General features: G+C 30.1%; 1 protein-coding gene across 3 annotated transcripts in view; it reads right to left on the bottom strand.

The window, feature by feature from the left end:
* Window positions 1-22,932, bottom strand: part of LOC129917685 (serine/threonine-protein phosphatase alpha-1 isoform) — a 32,254-nt gene extending 9,322 nt beyond the window's left edge. For 2 of the 3 annotated variants that reach the window (XM_055997735.1, XM_055997737.1), the window contains exons 1-7: window positions 21,658-22,383; window positions 18,635-18,766; window positions 5,592-5,808; window positions 5,276-5,364; window positions 4,983-5,179; window positions 2,239-2,386; window positions 1,945-2,010 (exon numbers count right to left, since the gene is read on the bottom strand). In XM_055997735.1, the coding sequence (XP_055853710.1) occupies window positions 1,945-2,010; window positions 2,239-2,386; window positions 4,983-5,179; window positions 5,276-5,364; window positions 5,592-5,808; window positions 18,635-18,766; window positions 21,658-21,706 (898 nt within the window). In that variant the 5' untranslated portion in view covers window positions 21,707-22,383. Of the gene's footprint in view, window positions 1-1,484; window positions 2,011-2,238; window positions 2,387-4,982; window positions 5,180-5,275; window positions 5,365-5,591; window positions 5,809-18,634; window positions 18,767-21,657; window positions 22,384-22,733 lie in introns of those variants that run through there. The other variant, XM_055997734.1, reaches the window with a different exon arrangement.
* Window positions 22,933-27,205: the final 4,273 nt, after the last annotated feature.

Genomic DNA, 27,205 nt, shown 5'->3' with positions numbered 1-27,205 from the left:
GACCTTACATTTATAAGAAACTGCTAAAGAAATCATAGATTTGCATCATATCATATTTTCTCTAGACTCGTCTTAATTAGCTTTGAATATTTTTTTTGATTTTTTCACTTAACATTTTCTTCTTCTAAAATCTTCATTTGATTCTGTGAAAATAATAATAATGTTCATGCAATCAAATTACATGCTTTAAGACAAAACAAACACAAATTAACATGTGTATTTTCATTCATTCTTTCTTTTGTCATAGGAAGATTTAACATTTTCGAAAATTCCAATCCCAATTACAACAATACATCTGCTAACAGTATTTTTACATTAGGAAAAATAAAAGCTTTTTTTAGCAGTTCGAGGTATTAATTTAAAATCAATCGTGAATGTAACATTCAATCTTAAATTGTCGAAAATTTCGACTAATTGAAGATGTCCCACAAGAGAGCGGGAATAACAAAGTTTGATTAAATAAAATAAGAAGCCAAAAAAAAAAAAAACGGGAAGCCTAAATGCTTAAAATGCATTCTTGAGCACATATAGAATAATTGACTATCGCTAAGGAAATGCATACCTAAAAACTCCTGGAACAAATAAATGAATCGACATCTATACTTAGTTACAATTCAAAACCGGGAGCCTTTGTGAGGTCAACTCGGAAAACTTTACAAATGGAGCCTTAGGATTGTGAATGAAGTAAAATAGAAGAGTTGTGATTTAAGTCGAGATCGTAACATCTTCATAAAAAAAGAAAGAATAAGTCCATTTTAGTCATTTCTCATCTGCGAATGAAATATTCTCATAGAAATGATTTAATGATGTATATTTGATAGTTTTTTTTTATAATTCCACAACAATATGTATGTTAAGTGAATTTTAAACATGAAATCTATGAAAACGTCATTATCTTAACAACAACTGGCAATTGGGAATTATTCTGGTACAGGGACAGATGGAAAGAACTTCATATAATCCCATTTTTTTATTTATATAAACTAACAAACAACCGATTTTTTTTTTGCAAGGATTGACATATAGACGCTGACTTATTGGAAATTCCATACTTAGAATCAATTATTGTCTTATTGAAAGTTCACATGGATTACTATTTGAAACCACATTAAATCGATAATTAATTTGCCATATATCAATCATTAATCACATCCGATTAAAGCCAACAACATCAATTTTAATGAAAATACTGGCCCATCAAGACGTAAGCAACCCAATAAGCTTAAAGTAATCAGCAAAAGAAGCTTATTGCAGGAGACCATTCTTTTTTTCGAGAAAGAAATAACCACACGGAAATACATATAAAAAAAAAAAAACAATTAAATGTATTCACTCGCTTTCAAAGAACCAAGATAATATCGTGCTATTGTTTTTGGAGACGAGACAAAACAAAGGACAAAACGGATTTCATTGTGCAAACAAAAAAGATTCATTATAGAAGTGAATCTTGTGGTCTCCGAGAATCATGGAATTCATCGATGACATTTGCATTTGTCGTTAACTAACTTGCATTTAGGTATAAATTATGTAAAAAAAACTTATTTGTTTTACAATACATTATTTTGTGTTTGGTGTTGCTTGTTCTTGTGTATTACTTAAAATTTCTACTAAAAATGAATATAACCTAAAACGGAATCAATTGAAACATTTAGACAAAAAAAATAATAACCTCACAGACAGAATATTAAGAAAAAAACATTTGATGCTTTGTGTTTTTTCTTCATTTTTTTTTAAGACATTTCGAGAGAACAGAGAAAAAATATTTATATAGAATTAATTAAAAAAAAAAAAAAAAAAAAAACATTTATATCTTAAAACAGAAATTATTGGTATATATTAGATAGTAGTAATAATAAATTTATTTCTTTTTATTTTTATTATTTGCGCCACGTGGTGGAGTCACTGGTCGCCCCGAACCACCAAAGTTAGGATAAACAAATCTACGTTTATCTGCAGGTTTCAATATCTGGAAAGAGCACATCAGCGTATCATCCACGGACATCATTGCACCTGGTTGTTTTGGTTTTGTATTATCATATGGTATGGCAGTCACAACAGGAAAAGTTTTTTTTTTGAAAGAGAGATCCCATCAGAAAATTAAAATAAAAAAAATGTATAGAAAAAAAAAAAAAAATTGCTTGTTTATATATTGCTTTTTGATATGGAATTTTTTTAAAAAAAGAGCCTGTAAAATTTGATTAATTTTGTTTTAATTAAATTGAATTTAAAAACACTTACCCGCATTATCAAATTCACCGCAGTAATTGGGAGCCGAAAATAGAGTGACCAATTGTCGTTTGGCAAAGAATTCATAGCCGTCTTCAACGACTTGATGAGCTCGGCATATCAGATCAAAGTCATGCTTTTGCAAGAATTTATTTACCACCTGAAAGAAAAATAATAATAAAAAAAAAATCATTTTTTTTCTGAAAATTCCGATTAACTTAGATTCAGGTAAACTCTCTTTTGGAACGGAATCGTTAATAGATCAATGTCTTTGGTGAGACACTTGTCGGATATATTTCTTATCCATTTTCTTTCTAAGTTAAACTTTTTTTTATGACACTGAGAACTCTTTGGAGTGACAAAGACCCTCATCTTGTCTACACGCTACAAAATTAATGACTATAGTTCCAAAGCAAAACCGACTTTTTTTTAAATAAAAAACGACCTCATTTTTTCCAAAAATAAACAGAAACTCAATTTTTTGCCATAAAAGAGAAGTTTTTCAAAACTAATATCCAATTTGACGTAATTGGCCAAGTGAATCCAAAGATTAACATGAATCGAAAGGTAGAAAAGCTTTTTTAACCAGTATTGCTGGGGCCTGTTTTTCAACCCAAAAAAAAAAAAAAACACTGAATCTTGGGAAACACTGTTTGTGGTCCAAATCATTCAGAAATGCTAAAATTTTAACCGAGAGGTTCAATGAGAAGTTGATAGTTCCATAAAATAGAAATTTTCATTACAAACCAGTTTTTTTTTTTAATTTCTTCAAAATAATTGCCTTGTGCGCAGTTATCCGGAAATCAAATTTATTGCAAGAAAGTCATCAAAACTTCTTTTTATTATCGAAAGCCTAATTGATATGTCATTCATTCGATATAATTGTGTTATTCATTGGTAATATTGGAATTTATTTTTAAGATTATCACAATTACAATAAAAAAAAATAAATCTACTATACCTTTTATACGTAGTTAAATTAATTAACATTAATTTGAACATTCTTCCAGTATATTGAGAAGAAAAATAAAAATAGTAAAAAATAAAAATAATAAGAAAAAATATAGCACAAGTGTAATCAGCCAAAACAACACACGAGTATAAAAATTGGAGTAAACAAGTACCAACAAAGATACAGAGGGTGGAGGTATTAACACAGTTTTTTTTTTTTTTTGTTTTTGTTTTCTATAATCACGACTTTTAAACACACACTGATAACCCTTGCCAATAGATTTGCATAACTTAACCTTTAAACCCTCAAGTAGTTTAGGTTTAAATTTATTTCGCTCACTTGTTTTTTTTATTTTTTCATCACTGTATGGATGAAAAACAATTTTTAATTTTAAGTTATTTGTCATACTTTGGCAATTTTCAAAATCACTAGACCAGATTATATTAAAACTCAATCAAATTTTATAGCATATCTAATTGATGTTGATAATTTAAGTAATCAATCTTGTTTTCCTTGCAAGTTTTTTTTTTCAATATGGGTATGTGAGTGTATGTGATTCTTAAGGAAGTCAGTGACTGTTTAACAATGTAATCCTAAAGAAATTTATTAACATGTGAAAACCTTAGAGATTTGATAAGTTCATTTGAGGTTAATAATCTTGAAAATCCAGTGTTTTTTTTTGTTTGTGTTTGTAATTGGATTTAACAAAGATGTATTTAATTTAATTAAACAATTAAATTTGTAAATTAAATATTTACTTGTTGTGATTCATAATATTACATCATCTCGTAACACAAGTAGGTGGCATACAAACAGATGTTTGTTTTGCATGACAACTTCTTATTTACTTTACAGACAGTGAACACATTGATGAGATGCTTTTAAGCTGTAATTTTTATTTGGTTCACATTTAATTTTAGTGCCGAAAATCTATAGTTTTACCAATTTCGTAATTTATCGACTTTTGAAAATAAAGCAATATGTAATTATGGATTTTTTTTAAATAGCGTCAAATTCATTTTCATTTTCAATGTTAAGAAAAGGCAAACCATAATTTGCATGATTTATTTTTTAAGTGGCAGATAAGGTAGACAGAAATGTCGGCCTGTAGAGCACCTGTTTAGAAAAGCGCAACTAGCATTGATTTGCGCCTTCTTGACACCATTACCCTTGTGACCTTAATTGTTAAGGATTTGCTTGCTGATGTCAGGAAATCTGGTCAAAATTGGTTTCACCCAGAAAAATTAGCCTAGAATGTTGTTTTCAATCAACCCTAAACATTTCAGCCATGGCTGACAACAAAAAATCAAACAAACCTTTAAAAGAAAAGAGTTTAAACTGAACCAACAAATATTTAGAGGAACTTTTAGCGTGGCTTGCGTCACATTTCAGTTAACTCAAAGCTAGATAAATCTGCAAATTAGTTAAGATCTAAGTAACTCAAGAAGTGAGAGAATGGATGCAGAAAATGCCTTAAAACCTGGAGGGTAGAACATCTAATATATTTTGTTGAGTTTTTTTATAGTTAACTTAACAAAATATTTCAGTGAACTCCGGTTAACTCTAACCTCACACTAGAAAACTGGGCCTTATAGATCGTTTGCGGTATTCATAGATATAGGTCATATTGCTAAATGCTATCTAGCTAGATAGTGTAAGTAATCTTCATTTTTCAAATTGAAAATATATACAAAAAACTTGCCTGAGTACCTAATTTGCTAAACTTAAAAAAAAAGTTTATTTCTTAAATATGAGAGTATTTAAAAAGCTGATTTTTAAAAGATTCTCAAAAAACTCATTTTACCTCGGCTCCAAAAGTGAAACTGACACCACGATCATTTTCACCCCAACCCATTGTGTCCTTATCAGGATCAGACCATAATAGATCACATAACAGTCCTTGATCCGGTACATCTGTCGGTCTCATAATACGTCTAATTTGTTCCATTGATGACAAATCAGGACTCAAGCCACCATGGCAGCAGAAAATTTTCTCATCAACTAAAAACAAATAAACAAAAAACCACAAAATTACAAACATTTCATAAGAAAACAAACAAGTTAACATAAAAAAAAAATTGAGAAAAAAACACTCACCAATAGCTGCAACTGGCAAGCAATTGAAGCAGTCTGTAAATGTCTTCCATAACTTAATAGTGTAGCGTCTTTTGCATTCATCATAGAAACTGTAAGAAAAAACAATAACAAACAACAATTAATTTAAAAATTAAAAAAAAACCTACAAACAGGTTGCATTTTAGAGAGAAATTATAATAAAAAACAACTTTGTGATGTAATTAATATATAATTACAAAACTTTTTCTAAGAATAATCAAGCTTTACAACTAAAAAAGTGTTATAATTATAATTTCATTTTCTCTCTACCTTCTTAGGAAGAGGGTTTGTAACTTACCCATAAATTCTGTTTATGCTGGCACACTCATGATTTCCTCTAAGCAAGAAGAAATTTTCTGAATATTTGATTTTGTATGCAAGCAACAGACATATCGTTTCCAATGATTGCTTGCCACGATCAACATAATCTCCCAAGAACAAATAATTTGATTCTGGTGGAAAGCCACCGTATTCAAAGAGACGCAACAAGTCATAATACTGTCCATGAATGTCACCTGAAATTAGAAAAAAAAAATATACAAATTAATAGAAACCACAAAATGATTAAAAAACTAGAAAGTAAGGTTATAGTAGTTTATAACATATTGTTGTATAAATATTAATGGAGATTTCAAAGCAAAGATTGCATCATTTTTTTACCAATTGATTTAAAGAAACTGGTATCAGTTTTGTTTTTTAAATTTTTACCCTACTAAATTAAACAGTCCCCTAAGTTAGGGAAAATTCTCACAAATCTTGTTGGTTTATTGTGGTACCACAAATTGTTAGAATCTTTCCTTATAAGTCAAATTATCTAGAGTTTCTGATGACACAAGACACACTTTTCATGTCTATATTTTCCTAATTCATCCGTCTAGCGCGTGATTAAAAAAAACATGTCTGAGAAGAACGCCAGAAACAATAGCAACAGCAGTGAGGCATGTAAGTACATATTTGTCTTTTTTTTTCGTTTGTTTTGTGTGTGGTTTTTATTTTTTTTTTCAACGCTAATCACCACGTATTGTATGAACATAATATTGATTCTCTTGTTTTAATATGCAAAAAATACAATGACCCCACACCATACGTAGTTGTGTTACACCAAAATGTGAGGTTAAGTTGTGTGTCTGCAATTAAATCTGACTAGTGCCAGTGACGATGACGATGATGATGACAACATGAAGCCCACTAATTTTCCTCTAGAGAGATAAGAACACATAACATACAATTATTTTAGTTGGGACATTTAATGTGTCATCCATTGTTGCTTAGGGGTTATGTTTACACATAAACCTATCAATTTACGTTCGCGTTCAACAATATGGTGCTGATAATCTATACAAATAAAATGCCTCAATGGCATGGCATCAAACTCAAGTACGCAGATGTTTATTGTTTTTTTTATTATGTATTTTGTTTAACCAATTGATAAGATAAGAAGTTTTTTTCATTTAAGATAGTTGATGGGGAATAAAAAATGAACTCAGTATAAAAGGTTTATTTCAAAATTTGCGTCAAAATTGACAAAGACACGCCAAGTCTTTTAAATTAAAATATTTTAAATGATGACTTTGTTTTGCACATTTCGCGAGTTTGTATTATATGAACACAATAATTAGCAAAACACGATCTATCATTCTACTTCCTGCACACTTAACATGATTTGCTTAAGAAAAGATGAAAAATAATTTGGAAAGGTTAAAAAGATTTTCAAAAAACTGCATTTGAACTGCAAAATGAAAATAAATGTGTGATAAGTGACTTATCTACAACTCCCTACCACTCTTGTGCGCGTATAATATATTTGCAAGACTGAAACAGTTTACTGCCGAGTCCGAATTGGTAAAGTGAGCAGTCTAGCCAGAAAATTTTCGAGGCAAGGAGCCGATTTTGAAAAATCTTGGAGCCAAAAATAGCCGCTTTCGAAAATGGTCGAAAAACACGCAAACAATTCTTGTTGTTTTTTACTTTGATATATATTTTTTTTTTTTCATTGTGTTGATATATGTATTATATTTTAATGCGCAAAAGATTTTGAAAGAAAATGAAATGAAAAATGTATGTAAATTGGTCTCTGTCACATCTTTGGTGGATTTCTGCTGTAAAATGTTTGATTTTAAATGAGCCTAAAATCTCCAAGTTAAAAATTAAAAGAGCAAAATTCCGATAAATCAAAAATCAAAATTTTAAGGAGCGAGTGAAAAGTTTAAGGAGCCTGTTTGATTATAAGAAGCCGACTCTGGCAACACTGAAAGTGAGATGTACTTATTAATAGAATTGACATTGTTAGAAACTTTGTCAGTTCCTCGCAAGAGGCCATACCCCTGAGAGTGGTATGGTACTGATTTTAAGAGTAAGGTATTATTATTACACGTTCACATGTTCTCTAAAACATATTCCACAATGAATACCAACCCAAACCAGAGGGAACGTCCTTAGGCTAAAAAATCAGGCGTCTGGAATAATGAAAATCATTCATTTTTTTATTGACAACCTAAACAAAAAAAAAAAACCATAACAAAAGAACGATTTGTATTATTGTTTCTTTTTGCCAACACGACGACGCGGAATCCCAACAATAAATCAATGTTATGTTCATCATAAAAAGAAGAGTACATGTGCCAAATCAAGGTTTTACTAGGAGCTCTGCTAAACAACTAATGGGTATAATGAAAAACAATGCTTTCTGGTTTTATATGTCTAACATATTATAAAAAAGCAAATGCGTGCCTAAAGTGTCTAGAAACCAAAACAAAAAAAAAAAAAAAACAAAAACACTCTTCTTCTTCCTTCCTACCTTTCTCCTCCTCTTGACGAAATATTTCCAAAAGCTAAAACCACCAACCTAAGTATAACTGAAAACTCAAGTAGAAATAAACATTATTTTATTTTTTTAAGTAGACGTTGCTGTTTTTCCATATGGTGATGGAACTATATCTATTATATTTTTAGAATTTATTGCGATGGAAAATTAAAAGAAGCAATAACAAAAAAAAAAGAAAGAGACATGAAAATCCAAGCAAAAATTAAAATAATATTGGCAGTGATTTGTAGTTTTGTAATTTTATTTCAATTTTTTTCTGCAAAAAAAATATAAAAACAGAAATAAAAATGTATTACAAAACTATTTTATATTTATGGACTAATTTGATATATATGTATGAAAAGTGAAGAGGAGAAGAAGGGAGTACATTATTATATTTTATGACTTATCACTTTGATTTATACATTTGAGTTCGTTCAAATGGAATAGACATTATTAGAACGACGACGACCGACACGGCGTCAGTGTTTATAATTACATTTACATCGATTGATTTTTAAAATATATGGTTTGGTTGTATATCGACAAAATTTTATTCAAGTGGAAATTGTGAAATAAACAGTATTTTTGCTATATTTCACGTGCAAATAGTATACACAATAGATGAGTAATTCTAAAGGGAAATGCACGATAAATTACCAGATTGTTTGGATTACTCGTACATTGATTTTTTTTCAATTGATGGGCAAAGAAATGAATTTAAATTAATTATATCGGGTATTTAGAGTTTGGTGTAATGTTATTTAAGATAAATCATTGTTTTACTTTGTAAACATTCTTTGGTTTGTTGTTTAACAAAACTTCACCATGGAAATCCATAACTTTAAGGTCTTGTGAAAGTTTTGGGCAAAAGTCTTTTGATGGAAAAAATAACAACATTTTCTGTATAAAAAGGGCGAAACTATTCACAAGTGGCTCTAGAATATTGACCTTCAAGAAATTCAAATTTGATCATTTAAGACAATTGCTTTTGTGATCAAATCTTAAAGGATTGAATCCTCAATAATGTTCATGGACAATACGTTAAAAGACTTCCCTTAAAGTTAATGGACGTTTATTTCGAATGACATTATTTTTCTTTTTTGAACAATATGATGATCAAATAGATTAAATACATTGTATTTTTATTGCGTTTTTAATTTGTACCAGAACTTATAGCATAACTCTATGTACATTAAGTTTGTCAACAGTTTTCTTGTTGCAAACTTCTGTTAGCGATAAACAAAACTGAAAAACGAAAGCAAAAGCGCATCACACCAGATTTGCCAGCTATTAATAAACTAAACTCATGTTCATCCCAAGAAATACCCATAGAAGTGATAATGCACCGCCTACTCAGAGAGCGCCTTAGATAGCATGTTACTAATGACAACACTCTCGAGTCAGGCAAAACACATTTCAATAAAAATAAATAAAAAACGATTTTTATTTTCATAAAATGAATTATTTTGCTCCACAAAAACAAAAAAAAAAGATTCAATTCAAACAAGCGCCGTAAAACTAAGAATATTATTTTGTATTGGACATGTTTACACATTTTCGATAGATTCCCAACACGCTTCAATCTGTAAACATTTCATCTTGTATTTTAATGGACCGACACCGAAACGATGGGAACGAGAATATCAGTATCAATAAAGTGAATATTTTATACAAAGAAAATGAAAAGAAAAAAAAAAAAAAACACAGAAACCACAAGACATGCAAGAACTGAATCAAGGAATTTCTTAATGAACTTGGATAATAAAAATATAAATACATAAATATTTTTACTTGAACTTGGAATATACTATATACGAACGAAAAGCCAGAACAACTCTTCGCATCCATCAAAATCTAAACAAAATAAACATCTACACCACACTTTTAATCCAAATAACCTTCAAATTCATTCATCATTCATTATTTTGTTTTATTTTTTTCTATTTTTTTGTAAAGAAAGAGTAAACAAGTGAAATATAAGATCTTAATCAATTTGGGCGTACAACTGTGAAGACTGTCAGTTAAGTATTTTTTTTTTTGTCTATTTCATGCTCGTATACGTTCAATGTTTTTATTTTGTTAATTAATTCAATGCCGAAAGATGATAATGATTATTTTACAAAAAAAAATTCAAAGTACCACACGAGCAGGTTTTCTTTTTTTTTCTTCCTTTAATTTCTGTTTGTATTTATTTCAAAAATTAGTGTACGCTGAAAAGTTCAATATTTTTCCATATTCATTTTAGAAAAAAAGAGACAAAAAAGTTCTTTAAATTTTTCTTAAAAAAAAAACATTTAGCCGACAAGGCGTTTAATTCTTTTTAAATCATCTCACATTAATCTCTATTATCAATTTTTTATTTTATTTTTTATCGTATCTCTGGCTTATTTATTTATTTGAAAATTAAGTCTACAACAATCAGACAAAAAATGTTTACTGAAAAATGTGGAAAATGAAAAAACAAAATATTCCGTGGGTGTATGAATTTTTTTCTGCATGACCATTGTCTGGTGGAATTTTCCTCTTTCGCAAAGACATCCACAAATGCGTACATTTAAAATGATGATTTATTGCAAAAAGTCGATATTCAAAGAATGATACCATAGAAGAAAAAAATATCATTTTATTTATTTACGTAGACAAACAATGTCACGTCCACGAGGACTTTTCACATACAAACAAAAAAGTAAATAAATAAAATATAAAATCTACACGTACTTGCTCTTCTGATTTATTTCTATGCATTGGTTAAGTATTTAAAATTTAAGTTTAGCATAGCTTTTTGAACTTTAATATTAAAAATGGGAATTAAATTGCAGTTTTCAAAAACACAAGATATTTTTTTGAATTATGCAGCAAGTATCAAGAAAAAGGAGAATAACCAAAATGTATGGAAGTTTCCGTAAAAAAAAGATATATAGAGTCAAATCAGCGATTTTGTTTTAAACATTGAAGTTCAAGTAGGAAGTTTCGTCAGTCTATCTCTCTCTATTAAAGCAACCTAGAAGGATGTCATTTTATCTTGACAATGTTTATGCCTGTCTTACAGGGCTTCCTTGCTTCTCTAAATGGCCACTGAGCCAAATAAAGTTCAAAATCGAAATCAAAAATTAACTTCAGTGCCGTCTCAACCTTTTCAGAGACCTCGGTTGGCAAAAGTGAATTTTCATTTTTTCTACCAAAAACTTCCAAATAATATCTGCAAATGGTTGGTAAATGCTCTTGCCTAAGGAATATCTTGCAGCTATCTGGACCAGCACTTTCAGTTGTGCAGGTGTGCAGAGAAGCGATCGTTAAAAGTGTCATTTTAATTAAAAACTCTGCCCTAGGAAAGGCTTCCAAAGCAATTTATCGAAAGCTCAATATGTTTTTGTATTTCTTATTTTTAATACTGATTTTGCAAAAAATTGTTGAACAAAACACAAACTTCTGAATGCCTGTTGAAATAAACTTATTATAAACAATTAATTAACAAATACAAAAAAATCAGTAAATGTTATTGTATTTCAGGCTTAAATCGACTTTTACATAAAAAACAAATCACTTTTAAATCCGTTTGGAACCTTGTGTTTTTACTTAATTTAATTTTTTTACAAAGTCAGCTTTTTTTCTCTTAGCCATTCCCATTCCATTTAAAGGGGGCTATGACAGTAAAAAAAACAAGCTCTTGAAAGTCATATTCTGATGAATCAGTTTACATTTTTTTATTCTTCTCGTGAACTATGTGAGTTTGGGTGTAATGAGTGCGCTTACAACCAACCAACAACATGGTGACGCAGTCAGAAAATTTAATTAATCGCAAACAATGTATAAATGGTTGTGTATAGTGTTACTACTTGTCGTTGTCATTCTCTCTCTCGGTGTCGATGTAATAAAGTTTGAGTATAGCAATAATCGTAAGTCGGGCGCAGGTTGTTTTTTTGTTTATAGCTTTGCTTTATTTTTAGACCTCTTTAATTTTGACCCGAAGGGTAAAATCCGAAATAATCTTCTATTTTTTTTTTTTTTATTCAATGAAGCACAGATCCAACATACCATCAACTTGCATAAGTTCGTGCAATAAAACAAAAAAAAAAAACGTTTTTTTTTTGTTTTTTATTTATTTTGTTTTAGTTTTATTGTCTGTTTTTTTTTTTTTTTAATTCTTTTTACATTAATTGTTTGTCTAGATTTATTTTTACCTGTGTGAAATTTATTTCACCCCCAAGGGAGCCAAGCAAATCATTTGCAAATTCTTTGTGCGTTTTGTTGGCTTGGTTACTTGTTGTGTTGCTAGAATGTTCAAATGTTCATCCTCTATTCTATAAGAAGGTGCCATGTTTATATAGATAGACAGACAGTTGACACTGGTTGTTGTGACCAAAGCTTTCACTCGGCCGATTTATTTTTCTGTCAACTTGTTGCAATTTATTCACATTATTCGCGATGGTCAATTGAAAATTTTATTGATAGAAAAAAACTCTGTAAATCATTTTTAATGTTTAAGGATGAGCACGAAATGTGCAAAAGAGTATTTATGTCATCGATTTATTTGGTGTCACTTTTGTTTTGCATATGGTAACGATTTGTATTTGAAAGATTTGTGACAAATTGGACAAATAAAATTAAAAGCACATTGATAAATTCACAGGATGTGGTGCTATTGCGTTGTAAATTTGCTGTGTATTATATGAAACTATTCAGAAATACACTTTTCCACTTAAACTTGTCCTATAAACTATAATTTCCTCTTCATTTATAAATCAAAAGAAAAGCTTTTTGACAAAAAAAAAGCTACTTCATTCTAAAGAACTAATCGTCACTTTGAAGTGTTTTTGATTTCTTTGATAGTCTACGTCACAACTGACGTAGTTTAGCCTAGCCTAATAACACTACATTATGACTTTGGTGGCATTTTTAAAAATCAATAAATACCTAATTAAAGTTCAATCGATAGTAAAATTGTTCTTTTTTGTCTTTTAAATATATACATAAGTAGATGATTAATGAATTTCATTAAATAATCAAAAACCACAATTGAGTTTCGGTTATCAACTAACATTTGAAGCGTTGAGAATGAGAAGGGGTTAAGTTACATTTTTGAAATGTTTTATTTTTAACAGCGAATAAAGGATCAAAAGAAATTTTAAATTTTGGTGTTATTGCTATTAATTTAGTGTCCTCAGTTTAGAAGTTAGCCATAAACCAAAAACTTGAAACGATGATTTCTCAAAACTCGAAATATGCCAATTAACCCCTTCTCATTCTAAACGTTTCATTTGTTTCGTTGGAAGAAGAGGCACAATTACTTGGGTGGCCAATATTTGAAAATATTAGTCCTTATTGCGAGTGTCGTTTGTCTATCGATAGACGAATTTTGTCGATCATCGAAAATGGATTTTGGTATTGTGAATCTCTATTGGTATTGTGAACGATATTTTTCTTCAATCTTTCGTTTATAATTTTGCTATCGACTCAAATCAAGTTCGTATTTCACAATAGCAAATATATTTGGCGAAAGAGATACACAATACCAAAACATTCGACTCGATCGAATTTTACCGCATCGAAAGTTGAACGACACTCGCAATAAGGGTAATTGTGTCTTCAATCAAAGTAAATTTGAAACTTTACCCAGATACTTCTTTGGTGTGGGCAAGGATTTCGACACAATTACTTGAAAGGCCAATATTTGAAAAGATTGATGGCAGATAGGTGGGTAGAAATGGCGGCTTTGGCCAGAGCACCTGCTCAGAAAAGCCCAATTAGAGTTGATTTTAATTCGTTTTGGTACTTTAACTCTTATGATCTTAGTTTTTTGTTGAATGGTTAAATTTGGTTCTGACTTAGGAAGACAAAAACTGCTACAACTGATTGTTGGCCTGAACCTTCCCTGGTCAGATACCTACATGAGCTTATTAGTATAATAGTGTGTTTAACGCCAAATGGGATGCTGAATGTTTTCACTGGCCCAAGTCGTCCGCGTAACGTATTGTCACTCTGACGATGACGTTCGCTATATTTGATTCCCACTCCCATTTCCAATTTGTCGTTACGTTATGTTAGAGCCATTCCGTTTTGTTCAATGAATTTATTGGCCTTATTGATAATTGTTCGTAGTTTTCTTTTTTGCTGTTTTCTAATTACTTTTAGATTTTTAATATCTAGGCCAAGGTTCCATTTTTTGTTGTTCAACTGAATTGTCGGAAACAAGATTGCAACACTTTCAGTCTGATAAAAAAAATACAGTTCAATCATCATCTCATAAATTCAAAAGAAAACAATGAACTATAAACTTTAATTGAAACGACTCCAAAACACGCGATAAGACATGCGTATAACGAAAGCAAACAAAAGAAAAAAAAACAAACTTTCGTAGCTTCGTTAATTTATGAATTTATGAATTTATTATTTATTTTTTCCTGATAAATACATGATTGACATGATAATACTTTTTATCTTATCGAGGTTATCAAAGACAGTTTATTCTTATATACATAAATACAAAAATAACAAGAGCAACAGATTGAATAGATATCATTTTTTGACAAAAAAATTAATTTATATAACCACCAGAGAAATGAAATGATAAATTAAATCAACTTGCGTGTTTAATTTAATATGCAACACTCGAATAGTGAAAATAGATTATTAAACATTTTCTTTCAGCTGCATTCTTCAAGGCTATTTACTGTATATTTTATGTATAAGTATATTTTTATTAAAAATATAATATAATTTCCTTGTTTCCTTTTCGTGATGTGTATATTATCACCACCCACTGCTTAACTTTTTGGCTGGCCTTGTTTATCAGCTGCGTTTTTTTTTTTTTTATAAAACAAAAAACTGTGTATATTCACATTGAATAAAAATATTTATAGAGTTTAAATGTTTCAATAATAAAACAAAAAACAAAATAAATAAAAAGAAGAATAAGAAAAATAGGCTATCTTCCTCAGTTTGATATTTTGCTTGTCTCGCGGAAATGTTGATACATATTTTTTTTTTTTTTTACTTTTTGTTTTTGTTCTTTTTTTAATTATTATTTATTATTATTAGTATTCTATTGAGATAGGGCACATGGAAATTTAGCCGGTGTTGTGCTGCTAGCTAGATAGTGAGTGGTGACCGTCATCGTCTCCAAGGTTAGAATGTCCACATCATAAACAAAACAACATTATAGTCGTGCATGTTAAACGAAAAATTTCAAACGCAAAATCCAACTTTCAATCGGAAGTCGACTATATACCAACTATAATCGATAACTTAGAGTAGAGTGTAGGTGACTAGATGGCTGGCTGGTGTAGTAAATAGGAAGATGGACGGACAAACAATTAAATGTTTATTTTAATGCCCTTCCCAGTTCATTACAAATTTCAAAGAGCGTGCAATGACGACGCAACATAAAATATATTTGTTCAGTAATTGGTATTATAGGGTCAGGTTTTTTTTTTTTTAATGAAAACCTACTGAAACAAAAATCTATTAGTAATGCAAAGCAGCAGTTTTTTTGGATGTGTTTTTGTCTTTAACAAAAAACAAATATCTCAAGTTCAGTGTTGGAAAATTAAATTAAAATTAATTTATAATGAGATTGTTTTTTTTTTGTTATTGAATAACTTTGAAAACTTAAGATGTTACAGAAATTCTAGAAATAAAATAGTAGATTATCAATTTTTGTCACGTAGTATTGTTGATTTTACACTGTTTTATGTAAAACATTAGAAATGTCTCTTTCAAGTAATCGAACTAAGTTCATTTAAAGTTCAATGATATTTTTACTATTCCAATTTTTTGTTTAAGGACCGTGCTTCGAAATGGAACTATTATCATTTGTTCAATGTTTCTACAAATTTTAAAATGGAGTGTGAATATATTGAGCCTTAAGTCTTTTAAATCTGTTCTCGAAACTTAACTTAAGAAAGTAAAAACGAACCGTTAATGAATATTTTGAAGTCCATGGAGATTTTTAAATGAAAAAATGCTTTCATTCCAGGACGAGAACTTTTAACCAAATCAAAACTCGCATCTAAAAGTTGCCAGAGATTGTGCAATTACAAAGTAACAACGGAAATTGAGTTGAAAATCTAAATAAAAACAATAATTTCCGAAATGAATAATTCAAGTCATTTCAATTTCCAACCAAGATATAACAAGATTGTGCAATTTTTGACACTCAAATCGACAACCACCACACAACCATGATGATGACAAGCACGTTTGTGTTATATGTCACATTATGTAGTCATAGGCATGAATGATTGTAATGATTTTCATTTCATCGTTGTTGCTCTTGAATCAATATAATATTCTTCGTTCGACTTTACATGAGAAATTCAATTAGCAATAACAATTCATCTATATGTACATTGTACATGCATGTGAAGACTATTTTCCTCTTCTCACTCTTCATCTTCTTTATTTCTTTGTTTCTAAATTTTCTGTCTATAGTATGGTAAATGTAGTGCAGTGGCAATTTTCCTTCTTTTCTTTTATTTTTTTTGTATTATTTATCTTACCCTGTCAACAATCATCCTTCAAATTAGATTTTTCTTCTATTTTTACTTTTCTTTTCAATTTGCAAAGAAAGATACGCGTTCATGTTATAGAGGACAGATAGAAAATTCACCTGTACCTTGTGTATGCATACAAAACAAGTTGTATACAAACAAAAATGTTAAGATGTCGTCTTTTCTGAGAAATGATCGAATCCAATCGAATATTATTGTCCAGAAACTGACAAAACACAAAAGAAAAGAAATAAATTCACTTCAAAAGAGCTATGAAAAGAGCAACAATCGATGGAGATTGAAAATTGGGTTTTGTGTTGTCTTGTGTGTGTGTGTAGGAGGAGTTTGAAGTATGTTAATCTAATCTCATATTACACAAGTGATATTGATTTTCATTCTCTCCATTTTTTTAAAAGAATCCTGAACCTGAGGAGGATTGTTGATTGTGTGACACTTAATTCTAAAAATAAAAAGACATCAAAAGCAATAAAAATTTCTTCTTCATTCATATTGAAAAGTCACTACACTTTATATCAAAATATCTCATAAGAATTTCATGTTCACAGACTTCTGTTGAAGCCCCTCTGAAAAAACCACTTCGCTCATCTCTCCCTTCTGTGCATCCTAATTATATAAAATCAATTAAAATTCATTGTTGTCCTTATAAGTGGGTTTGAGTCATTCTCATTCGACCATCCGTGTCAAGTCGTGATTCTATTTTTAAGTTGTGGCAATGAAATTAAAACTCCTACCCCCATCAGTCTCATGTTAAAGGAAATTGAAACCATGTTTCATTTTGTGCAAGTTTTGTATATCACCGGCGAGCGGTGACTCTTTTAAATAAGAAATTGTTATCGTTTTTTTTTTTTTTTTTAAATAGTGAGTTTGTGTAGCAAATTCGGTTTAATTGATAAAATATATTTCGTAGGGACTTCCATTAAAATGGGAGTACATACTTTGGAATTCTTCCAAAAATACACATAATTCCTAGAAAAAAGTTTTAATATTTCAATTAGTGAAACTCAAATAGTAGTTGAACGACAACAACAACAAAAACATTTCAAAGATATACAAATAAAGATGAATTTCCTTTAAATGGTATCTCACTCAAGGAGAGGAATTCGTAGGAGAAAATTTATTGAATATTCAGAAATGATTTAAACAAGAATTATTTTACAAAAATAGTTGCAAAAGGAAGCCAAAAGTTTATTAACATTTCTTGGAGAATTCCATTTAAATTTCCAAACTCAAATACAGAGACATGAATTTTATCAGAAGTTCAGAGAAAACTTTATTTGTTTCTTTTGCTTTGTTTTGTATTTTACAGATCGTAAGCAATAAATATGAATGAAACGATGTGATATAGAAGGAGTTTAAAAATAGATTATTAGTTGCCCGGAAGCCATAATATTTTCCTTAATGTTTAAGTTGTTGGAAAATAAGTTATTTGAATTGTCGTGAAGAAAATCGGGATAAATCTTTTTTCTTTTCATTTAAACTAATGATGGCAACTTCCACCTTAGCAGTGTTTTCGTAAAACTTCAAAGTGCAGTCACTAAATATATTGTTCCAAGAACAAAAACTTTACTTCCAGTAAAAATGAGATGGTATAAATGCTTTAGAACAGTTTCTTTGGAAACTAAGCAACATCCATTCAAAAAAAGCTTAAAAATCAGATTTAATTTGTACCTTTTTCGTGAAAAATATTTGCTTTTTTTTCTCAAGAAAACACGGCTTTAAAATGAGTACTTACTCATCTTTTTACTTTGAAATTCACCTATAAATATTAACGTTAAAACATTAGATACTCATTATGAAAGTACCTAATAATTTTAATCTTTTCTTAGAAGGAAAATTGAAAGTTGTGGTCGAGAAGAGAAAATTCGAAATCTAGTTAAGTTTTATCTTATCAGTTAGATGCTGTTAAACCCTTTTAAGTCGCGTAGGTTTTTAGTTATATTTGGTTCTTATTTTATTTTTTTAATTAAATTTACTGAAATAAGAATTAAATAAAATTTGATAAGAAAAAAAAAAATATGTACTTACCACAGATTTTAAGTGGAGCTTCCAATTCTAAAAGAATTGGCTGTGATAGAAATATTTCTCGCGACTTAAGACACAATCCACGGATTTCAGTTTCTGAGAGTTGGACATTTTTTCCGGGTCTGGCACCACGAACTGTATAGAAGAAAAAGAAAATTTAATTAATATTAAAAAAAAAAATATTGAAATTTCAACCAAAAATTAAATGGAAAAAATGAAAATTGGCAAAATAAGATTACATTTATTTTTTTGACGAGAAAATACAATAATTAGCAGTATGATTGAAAGTGGTTGACAACAAGGAAGTTCCTATTATGGTACGGTTTGTCAGTCGTTTTATTTTATAGAAACGTGTTGCTGGATACTTTATTATGACAGACATACTTTTTTTTCTGAATATGAAGTGGAGTTAGGCCCTTAACCTTAGTCTATACTCTATAGACTTGAACTGCCCTAGTTCTTAGTTATTTAAGGTGGCGCTGACAATCTAGAATTGATCCCTAAGATGAGGTCATCCTGCATAATCGAACACAACCATAGACGACTTTAATATCTATAAGAGAAGGTGTCGGAGTGTGAAGATTTTGTCGACTAGGCTATCACGCAAGATACTAGGCTATCACCCAAGATACTCGACAGGAGATTGTATTCTATATATTAAGAAAAACTTATACCAATTTAATTTAATTCAGAGTGTCTTTCTTCTTCTGAAGAGGACACATTCTATGCCGAGTTTCCATCCATTGGACATACTTTCTTCCGACCATATAATGTATTCCAGATGAGTGTAAGTTCCTGACCATATCCATCTCCAGCTGCTTTCAGATGTAGACCTCACTTATTGTTCTCTCAGCATCATAAATTTATAAACTTTGTTCCTGACTGCATGCGGTCATCTATATTCTTGATCGAACCAGAAATTTCAGTTTGGTCGCCAGTTGCGAAACTTATCATGATGACCTTATGACAGTGTTCCCACTATTATTCTACATTTGAAACTGTTGATGTGTTCTCTGAGACATTACAAGAAACGCTTTCAGCTAAATTTCTGGTTACATTTCAGACTTCTTTCTTGTTTTCTCTTTTTTTTTTTAACCATTTTTTTCTTTTGTAAGAACATCTTGCATACTTACTTAGGGTGACCATGCGCTATAAGGTGGCTACAATCCGCTGTGGATTCGGGCCTCAACCAAGCATCGCCACCCAGCTCTTTCCTTAGCTAGCTTTTTTCAGTTTCGTACGCCAAGTTAATTGAGGTCCCCTTCCACTTGGTTGCGTTACCTCAGACGAGGTCTTCCTCCACTGTGCCGTCCCTCTGATTTGGAGTCGAAAACATTCCGGGCTGGAGCATTTTTGTCCATGCACTCCACGTGACCTAGCCATCTCAGGCGATGCACTTTAACTCTCTTGGCTAGGTTAGTGCCCTTGTACAGCCCGTAAAGTTCGCTGTTATATCTTCTTCTCTAATGCATACGGGACCAAAAATCGCACGAAGAACTTTTCCCTCAAAACAATCCAGGATGTTTTCATCCGCCTTCGTTAAATTCCATGCTTCTGCACCATTGACTTAAATGATAAGGGTCTTTTATAGGGACACCTTGAGAGGGCTTTGCTGGTCAATTGCCTTCTCAAACCAAAATAGCAGCGGTTGGCAAGAGTTATTATCCGTTTGATTTCAGCGCTGATGTTGTTGTCTGTGTTTAAAGAGGAGGCCAGGTAGACCAAGTCCTTAACTACCTCAAAGTTATGTCTGTCGATGGTGATGTTTTGTTCAATACTTCAGTGTCCTGTTTTAACAACAGCATACACTTGGTTTTTCTCTAATTGTTAGAACATCGCGAAGTGCTCCTCTGAAAGATTTCCCATTTTTAATCTTAATAAACTACTTTAATTGAATTCGTTAGATAATCTAGATCTAGAACATACCACTCCAGTAAACTATCTATAACAATCTTTATCTTTCAACTTTACCTCCATAAGAACCAATCAATAAAAGGGCTTTAGTAAAAACACTACTAATTATTATTTTTTTTTTTATTAAAAAGGCAAAGTAAACAACACTCAACAACTTAATTTCGTACCACTTTAATTATACTCTTCAATTATTATCTATTTTCTTTCAAAAGAAAAAATAAAAAAAAAAACCCTCTCTCAGCCTCACAAAAACAACCTGCGCCTCCTAATTGGATCTAGTTCAAGGCACTTAATTTTTTAAACTCAAAAGGTTTTTTTTACTTATCAAAAAAACTCTCTTGTCACCAATATGTGATCTAAAAAAAAAAATGAACAAAAAATAACGACACCAATTAGCATTTATTTATTAAAAAAAAAAAACAAAAAAAAAATAAAGTAGGTATTTAACTGTTGTGTATGTAAAATTGTATTAAAAAAAACTTTGGTGTCGATATTTTTTTTTTTTGTTAAAAAAAAGACACCTACCTAACCTACCCACAAAAATTGTGTACGAATGCGGGCGCGGGGTTAAGGAATGTGAAAGAAGAAGAAGTCTTTCTTTCCCATTCCTTCACACTCCTACAAAAATGGAATCTCTCTCTTTTTGTCTCAAGCAAAAAAAAAAATGAAAATATATCCAAACTGAAAGAAAGAATACATATAACTTGGCATCATCGCATAGATATACAACACGACCAACGACAAACGACGGAACACGGGGATGAATGTGAATGATGATGAAGAAAGCGGTAATCTTCCAAGATTCAAGCCTCCAACAAAACTAACTTGAAATAAATATAATTCCTTTTCTAGAAAAATAAATGCAAAGACTAGACAAAATGAATGAGAAAAATAAAACAAAAAAAAAAAAAAATATAAAATGCGTAATGCGCGTGTAGCCATATTTTTTTTTTATCCGCATCTTCGTGAAAAAAAAAATGGGTTAACTCTCATAAAGTGCTCCTTCCGTCGTCGTACGTAACAAAGGCGTTGTCAGCAATATTTTCTTTTTTCCATTTTTCTTATAAATTTATATAAAAAATTAATTAAAATAAAATTATTTAAAAATTTACCTTCTAAAAGCCGGGATATTATACTATCAATATTCATCAATTCAGCCATGTTACTTCCTTTCTAATAACAGTTTTTCTCAGAGGACCACCAAGTTGAGAAAAGAATAGTGTGATTATTGTGATTCTTCTGTGGGAGATGCGGCGAATTTGTTGTTGGGGAGAAGAGTTTTTCCTTGTTTTATTTATTCACACACACTCGAATTTTGCCGTTATGTATTACAAAAAGAGGGTCACCTCACACAGTAACGAGCTAGATTTTTTTTTGTTTTATGTGTCAACAGAGGAGATGCAAAAAAATTTAAGAAAATATATAAAAACTTTCATTCGTCGTGGAAAATGGGAAAATAAAAATTATAAATTTTCTTGAGGTTATTCCTATGAGATTGGAGTAGAGTTTCGAGAGAGAGAAAAAATATAAATGATTTTCTTTTTCACTGGAAAGTAATTACTCCATTGTGAATGATTAATTCATTTCTCATTTTTTTTTGCATGGGAATTTTTTTTTTTTTTTGTATTTTTCAGGATGGTATGGATTTTTTTTTTCTTTTTCGTTTCTTCCACAATGCGTCACGATTTCTGAAGAATCAATCAATTTGATTGGTTAATTTGTATTTTAACATAAATATTTATTAAAATCTTTTCATCACACGCGCAATATTTTAAATATTTTTACAAAAAATTTTGATGCGAAAAATATATCTTCTTCACTTCGCCCACACGGTCATCGAAAGAACGACAATGGAACAAGAAGAAAATTGCTTTTGCTTGCTTTGCTACTCAAAATTTGCGAAACAAAATGAAGTTGTGAAACATTCCACTCACGGAGAAAAGTGTAGAGAATTATTTTTGAACACGAACCAAAAAGAGACAACTAGTCTGCAAAAAATAATTATATATCTATCAGTTTCTTTCCTACTGGATTTGAAATGAAATAAAGAATTAAAAATGAAATTGGAAATCGTAAACGCATTTTTTTTTTACATTTTTTTTTGGAGTGGAAGTGAACGAATGAAGAAAAGAAAAAATCCACAAAATTTTTTTCACACTGAATATATATTTCTTCTTCTCTTCTTTACCAAAAAAAAGCACTTGGGGAGATGTTAGCGGATGGTTTTTATCATTTTTATTTAAGAAATTTTAACTTAATTTGATTCTTTTTTTGGATTGCAAATTAAATTTGGTTCACCGACAATTTTTTCTATACGTACAAGCGACTTTTTTGTGAAGAGAACCTCAGAAATGGCGGCGGCGATGTGAGTGAACGCGTTGTGTTCGGATTTTGTTCGATTCAAGTTTGGGAAAGGTGTTCCATGTGGAAAATGGATGGTGGAATGAAATGGGATTGGGAATTTTTGTGGAAATTTATATGCGATAGGAAGCGTTGAGGTGCGTTGGGTGACGAGAATTTATGAAACTGGAAGTGGTTTTAGATGTAGAAAATAGAGGGCGGTACTAAATTGTGGGATGTGTTCACAAATGTTTCATTTTTACAATATGTCTTTTTAGGCCTTGACTACATTGGCTTAAAAAGTAATAAAAGTAGGTACAGGTAATTATTTTGTTATGGTTTTTCCAACCAGATAATTTAAACACATTTATGAAAAAAAATGTGGAGCTTATGGTTAAAAAAAAACAATGTTTATAATGTTTTTCACAAAAGAATAGTGCTTTTAAGCAAGAAGTTCTCAAACGTCAAACTGTCCACTTTGATGAACTTGACATTTTTGTTTTTCTATTAGAAAGCATTTATGAAAACTGTTAAGTTATATTTTTTTAATAAAAAAAATCAATTTAACAAGAGTCTTTAAACAGTCAGCAACAACTTAGCTATTAAATTCATACGAAAATTAATTTAAAACCTGTGTTTTATTAAATTTATAATTTGTATCTGTCGTGTTCATCAAAGTGAGGATTGTCAACTGTCAGATTTGGCTTTGACAGATTCGGTTACATTCCTATTGAGCTAGGGAGAACAAAAAGAGATGAAAGATATTTCAATAAGTGAGAAAGAGATGAAAACTGATTCAAAATCATGGAGTGTGATCTATTAAAGCAACTTAAAGACCAACGATCAAAAAAATTGCCAACAGCGTTTTTGTTAAAATTCCAAAACATTTCATACAAAAACGCTGTCGGCAGCTTATTTTATCGTCATGCTTTTGGGAGTGCAATAAACGGAGAAAAAAAATTCATTTACATTTCGTATTTGTAATGTAGCCTTTTTTTTTTGACTATACCAAATTTTTACCAAATGAGTAATTTCGTGAATTGTCTCATTTCGAATGTTGCATTTTAACATTTTAATTTGAAATTTGAACTGACCTAATTTGCGAAAAACTGTCACAAAATGACATTATAGCAGAATGCAGTTCGTTCGATTTTAAGAAATGCTCATGCGAGCTCATTCCTATAATAGTTGGGCTTTTAACTGTCATTGCATCCTCCCAAGAACTAGGTTGTCGTATGTATATGTACATAGGTTTTCAACGGAATATACGGCAACCCAATTCTAGATCGACAATTGGCCTATAAAGTGAAAAAGTACAAAAGTGAAATATGCGGTTTTTAATTTACCTGGAAAATTTACAAAAAATAATACCGCAGAAAGAAATTTTTGGTATTGGTTTAAAAAACAAATTTTTTATGACCCAATCAGGAAGATATATTTTCACTTTTGTACTTTTTCAAAAAATTATCTTGAAAAAGTGAAAATAATCTCCTTTCTTATTCGAACTGCCTTCTATCTCCCATCTTAAAAAAAAAGAAAAAATTTCGCAAATGACCACTTTTTCCAAAATAACTCCTTAACTACATTGGACTTTTTTTTTTTGTAAAAGTACAAATAAATTAAAAATATTTTTGAGTTAAGGCCTTCCCAAACCAACGACAATTTCAACCAAAATAACCGTTGCAACTTCAAAAAACGATCCCACATTGTTTTTGAATGAAAAACGCCAAAGGCAGTGTTTTTTTTTATTATGGGGCAAAAACGGGTCATTATTCTGTGTTCTAAAATTCACATATGAATTTATTTATCAAAACAATTGTTTCCCCATTTCAGAATGCAGAATTTTGAAATACAAAATTAGGGATTTACAGAATTTTGGATTTCAAGTATTTTAAAATACAAAATTTTAAAAAAGAATGGGCAAATATGTATGGAACCTGGACTTTGTGCGAGAATGATTTTGTTATTTAATGAAGTCATAACAGGGATAGGGTCTGTGAAGAGAGAGAAAATTGTCATATTTTAAGCTTAAAATAGTGTTAAATCTTCTGCCGTGTTGCAAGTTTTACATTGACCATCTACATACAAAAATAATGTGTATGGATGTAAATAATATCAATCTACAAAATTCTTAATGGGATTTGCATTTTATTAGTCACTTCATTTAAATATTGCTTCATTTTAACCCTGAACTTCATAACGCATGTGTGGAATCATCTATCTTCGATATTATTTCCATAAATTCCATTTGCTGGTGCCCATAGTTGAATAACCTGATAACACACAATACGCATTGGGAAATAATATTTTTTTCAATTTTCTTACACAAAAGCTAAAACTTAAACCAACTTAAATTAAGCGTAGAGTAATATTCGTATTTCATCCAGCACCGATCTTTTTGTAAGAAAAATTAAGATAGCGATGAATAAGGTTCGCTGCTCAGCTCTTTTGTTTTCATGATATTTATTTTCTTGAGATAAGTGTATTTTCTTTTTTTTTATGATTTTCATACACGCCTTAAAAGTAAAGACAGATTTAACTGATATAAGAGGCAAGTTTAATTGCTTAAAGGAAAAATTTTTGATAAATCTTCGAAGTCACACACAATGAATAATATTCTTTTCCTTTCCTTTTTGTAGAAGTTGTGTGGGATATCAAGTGTTATATGGCTTCAAGGAGAATTTAATCAATTTCGGATGCAATAATAAAATAATATCAACGTCAACAGGTTTAACGCTGTATTCTGTTTTATTTCATCTCGGAATATTATCACTTCCGGAACTTGTTTTATTGGTTTTATATTAACATCTCTTGGAAGATTAAATTTTATCAACACCATCATGATCGTAAACAATGGAAGAGCAATAATGAAGAAAAGAATATAACTGAATGGCCTTTTGTGATGGGGAATTTGTCTAGAAGTTGAAGTATTTGATCGTTTAAATTTTTGTTTTGAAAGAATGCAAGGGCACAAATAGCTGAGCAAATAAGGCATCTACATTGTTTACAAATTAACGTGACTGACTTAGTATGCAGATGCAGAATGTTGTGATTAATTGTAATTTATTTAAACCAGAATTTGTTGAACGAACTTATTTTTTTTTGTTTTTGCAGTTTTTCAAATCGTAGTGGGATAATTCTGGATTTCTACCGAAATCAGGGGTTAAAAGCGCTTTAAAACTTGCAACTTGGTCTATGGTAATTCTTTTATTATCTCTCCCACTTTTCCACAGCTTTCTTAATAGGAAAGTTTTAAACGCATGGACAAAGTATAGCAAATTAATGTGTAAAGCTATGAAAATTTACTTTTTTAAGATCTCAAAAAATTGGAAAACAGAAAAAGGAAATTTTGATTGTCTTCAGAAAGTTTTTTACTGGCCTCTTAATTAATTGCGTATAGAGGAAACAGTTTTCAATTTGTGGAAGAGTGAAGTTACAAAACCTTTGGTTTTAACTAAGTTCTTAGGGAATTAGTTTATTTTGCAATAAACATTTTAGTTGGTTTGTCTCCATTTCAATTTTCCCTCAAATTTTTTTGGGAATGATAAAAAAAAAAACATAAACGAAATAAAGACATTCAACCTTCCTCAACAATTATAGGCGATATGGACTCAAAACAACGTCTTGCGAACTAGCTAGTCTATATTAGATGCTTTACTTTGGAAACATTTCCCATATAATTGGCAATTCTTATATAAACATCATGGACCCAAAACGTTTATGAATCAAATAAATCTAAAAGAACATAATAACACTACAAAGATGTCAATTAATTTGACAAATGTTATATGTCAAGGTTTATATACCAAATAGTTAGATGATTCAATAATAAAGACAGAACGTGATAATTTGTAACGCTTTTAAGCTAAATTATCTCATAAGGTTCTACTATAATTTGTCAACTATAAAAAAAATAAACATGATGTATGAACTTGAAGTATGTTTGTATAATACTATTTTTTATGGCTCAGTTATAGAACTTAAAATGTTTATGGCGAATATTAGTTAGTTGTTTTATATTGTGACTTAAGATCACAATTACCTACAGTTCATCATGGAACTGTCAAAAGACATATATGTCATTATGACAGACCGAAATCATAAACAAAAACTATAAAATATTTAATGACATTTAATAGTACAAAACCAGTTAATCATTTGTAGAAGAATATGAATGAATTTTGTCTACTTCCGGTTGAATTTATTTTTTTTTTTTATAATTTTTTAAGAGACTTCCAATGGTAAGGTTAGTCTTAAATTCCACAAGACCATCGCGCATCAACCAATGTCTTAAAAAAAAAAAACTTATGATGCAACAAC

The sequence above is a fragment of the Episyrphus balteatus genome, chromosome 4 (genome assembly GCF_945859705.1).
Source record: "Episyrphus balteatus chromosome 4, idEpiBalt1.1, whole genome shotgun sequence".
In the NCBI taxonomy this organism is placed as follows: domain Eukaryota; kingdom Metazoa; phylum Arthropoda; class Insecta; order Diptera; family Syrphidae; genus Episyrphus; species Episyrphus balteatus.
Note: the sequence above shows the minus strand (reverse complement) of the source record. Positions and strands in the feature narration are given on the sequence as shown.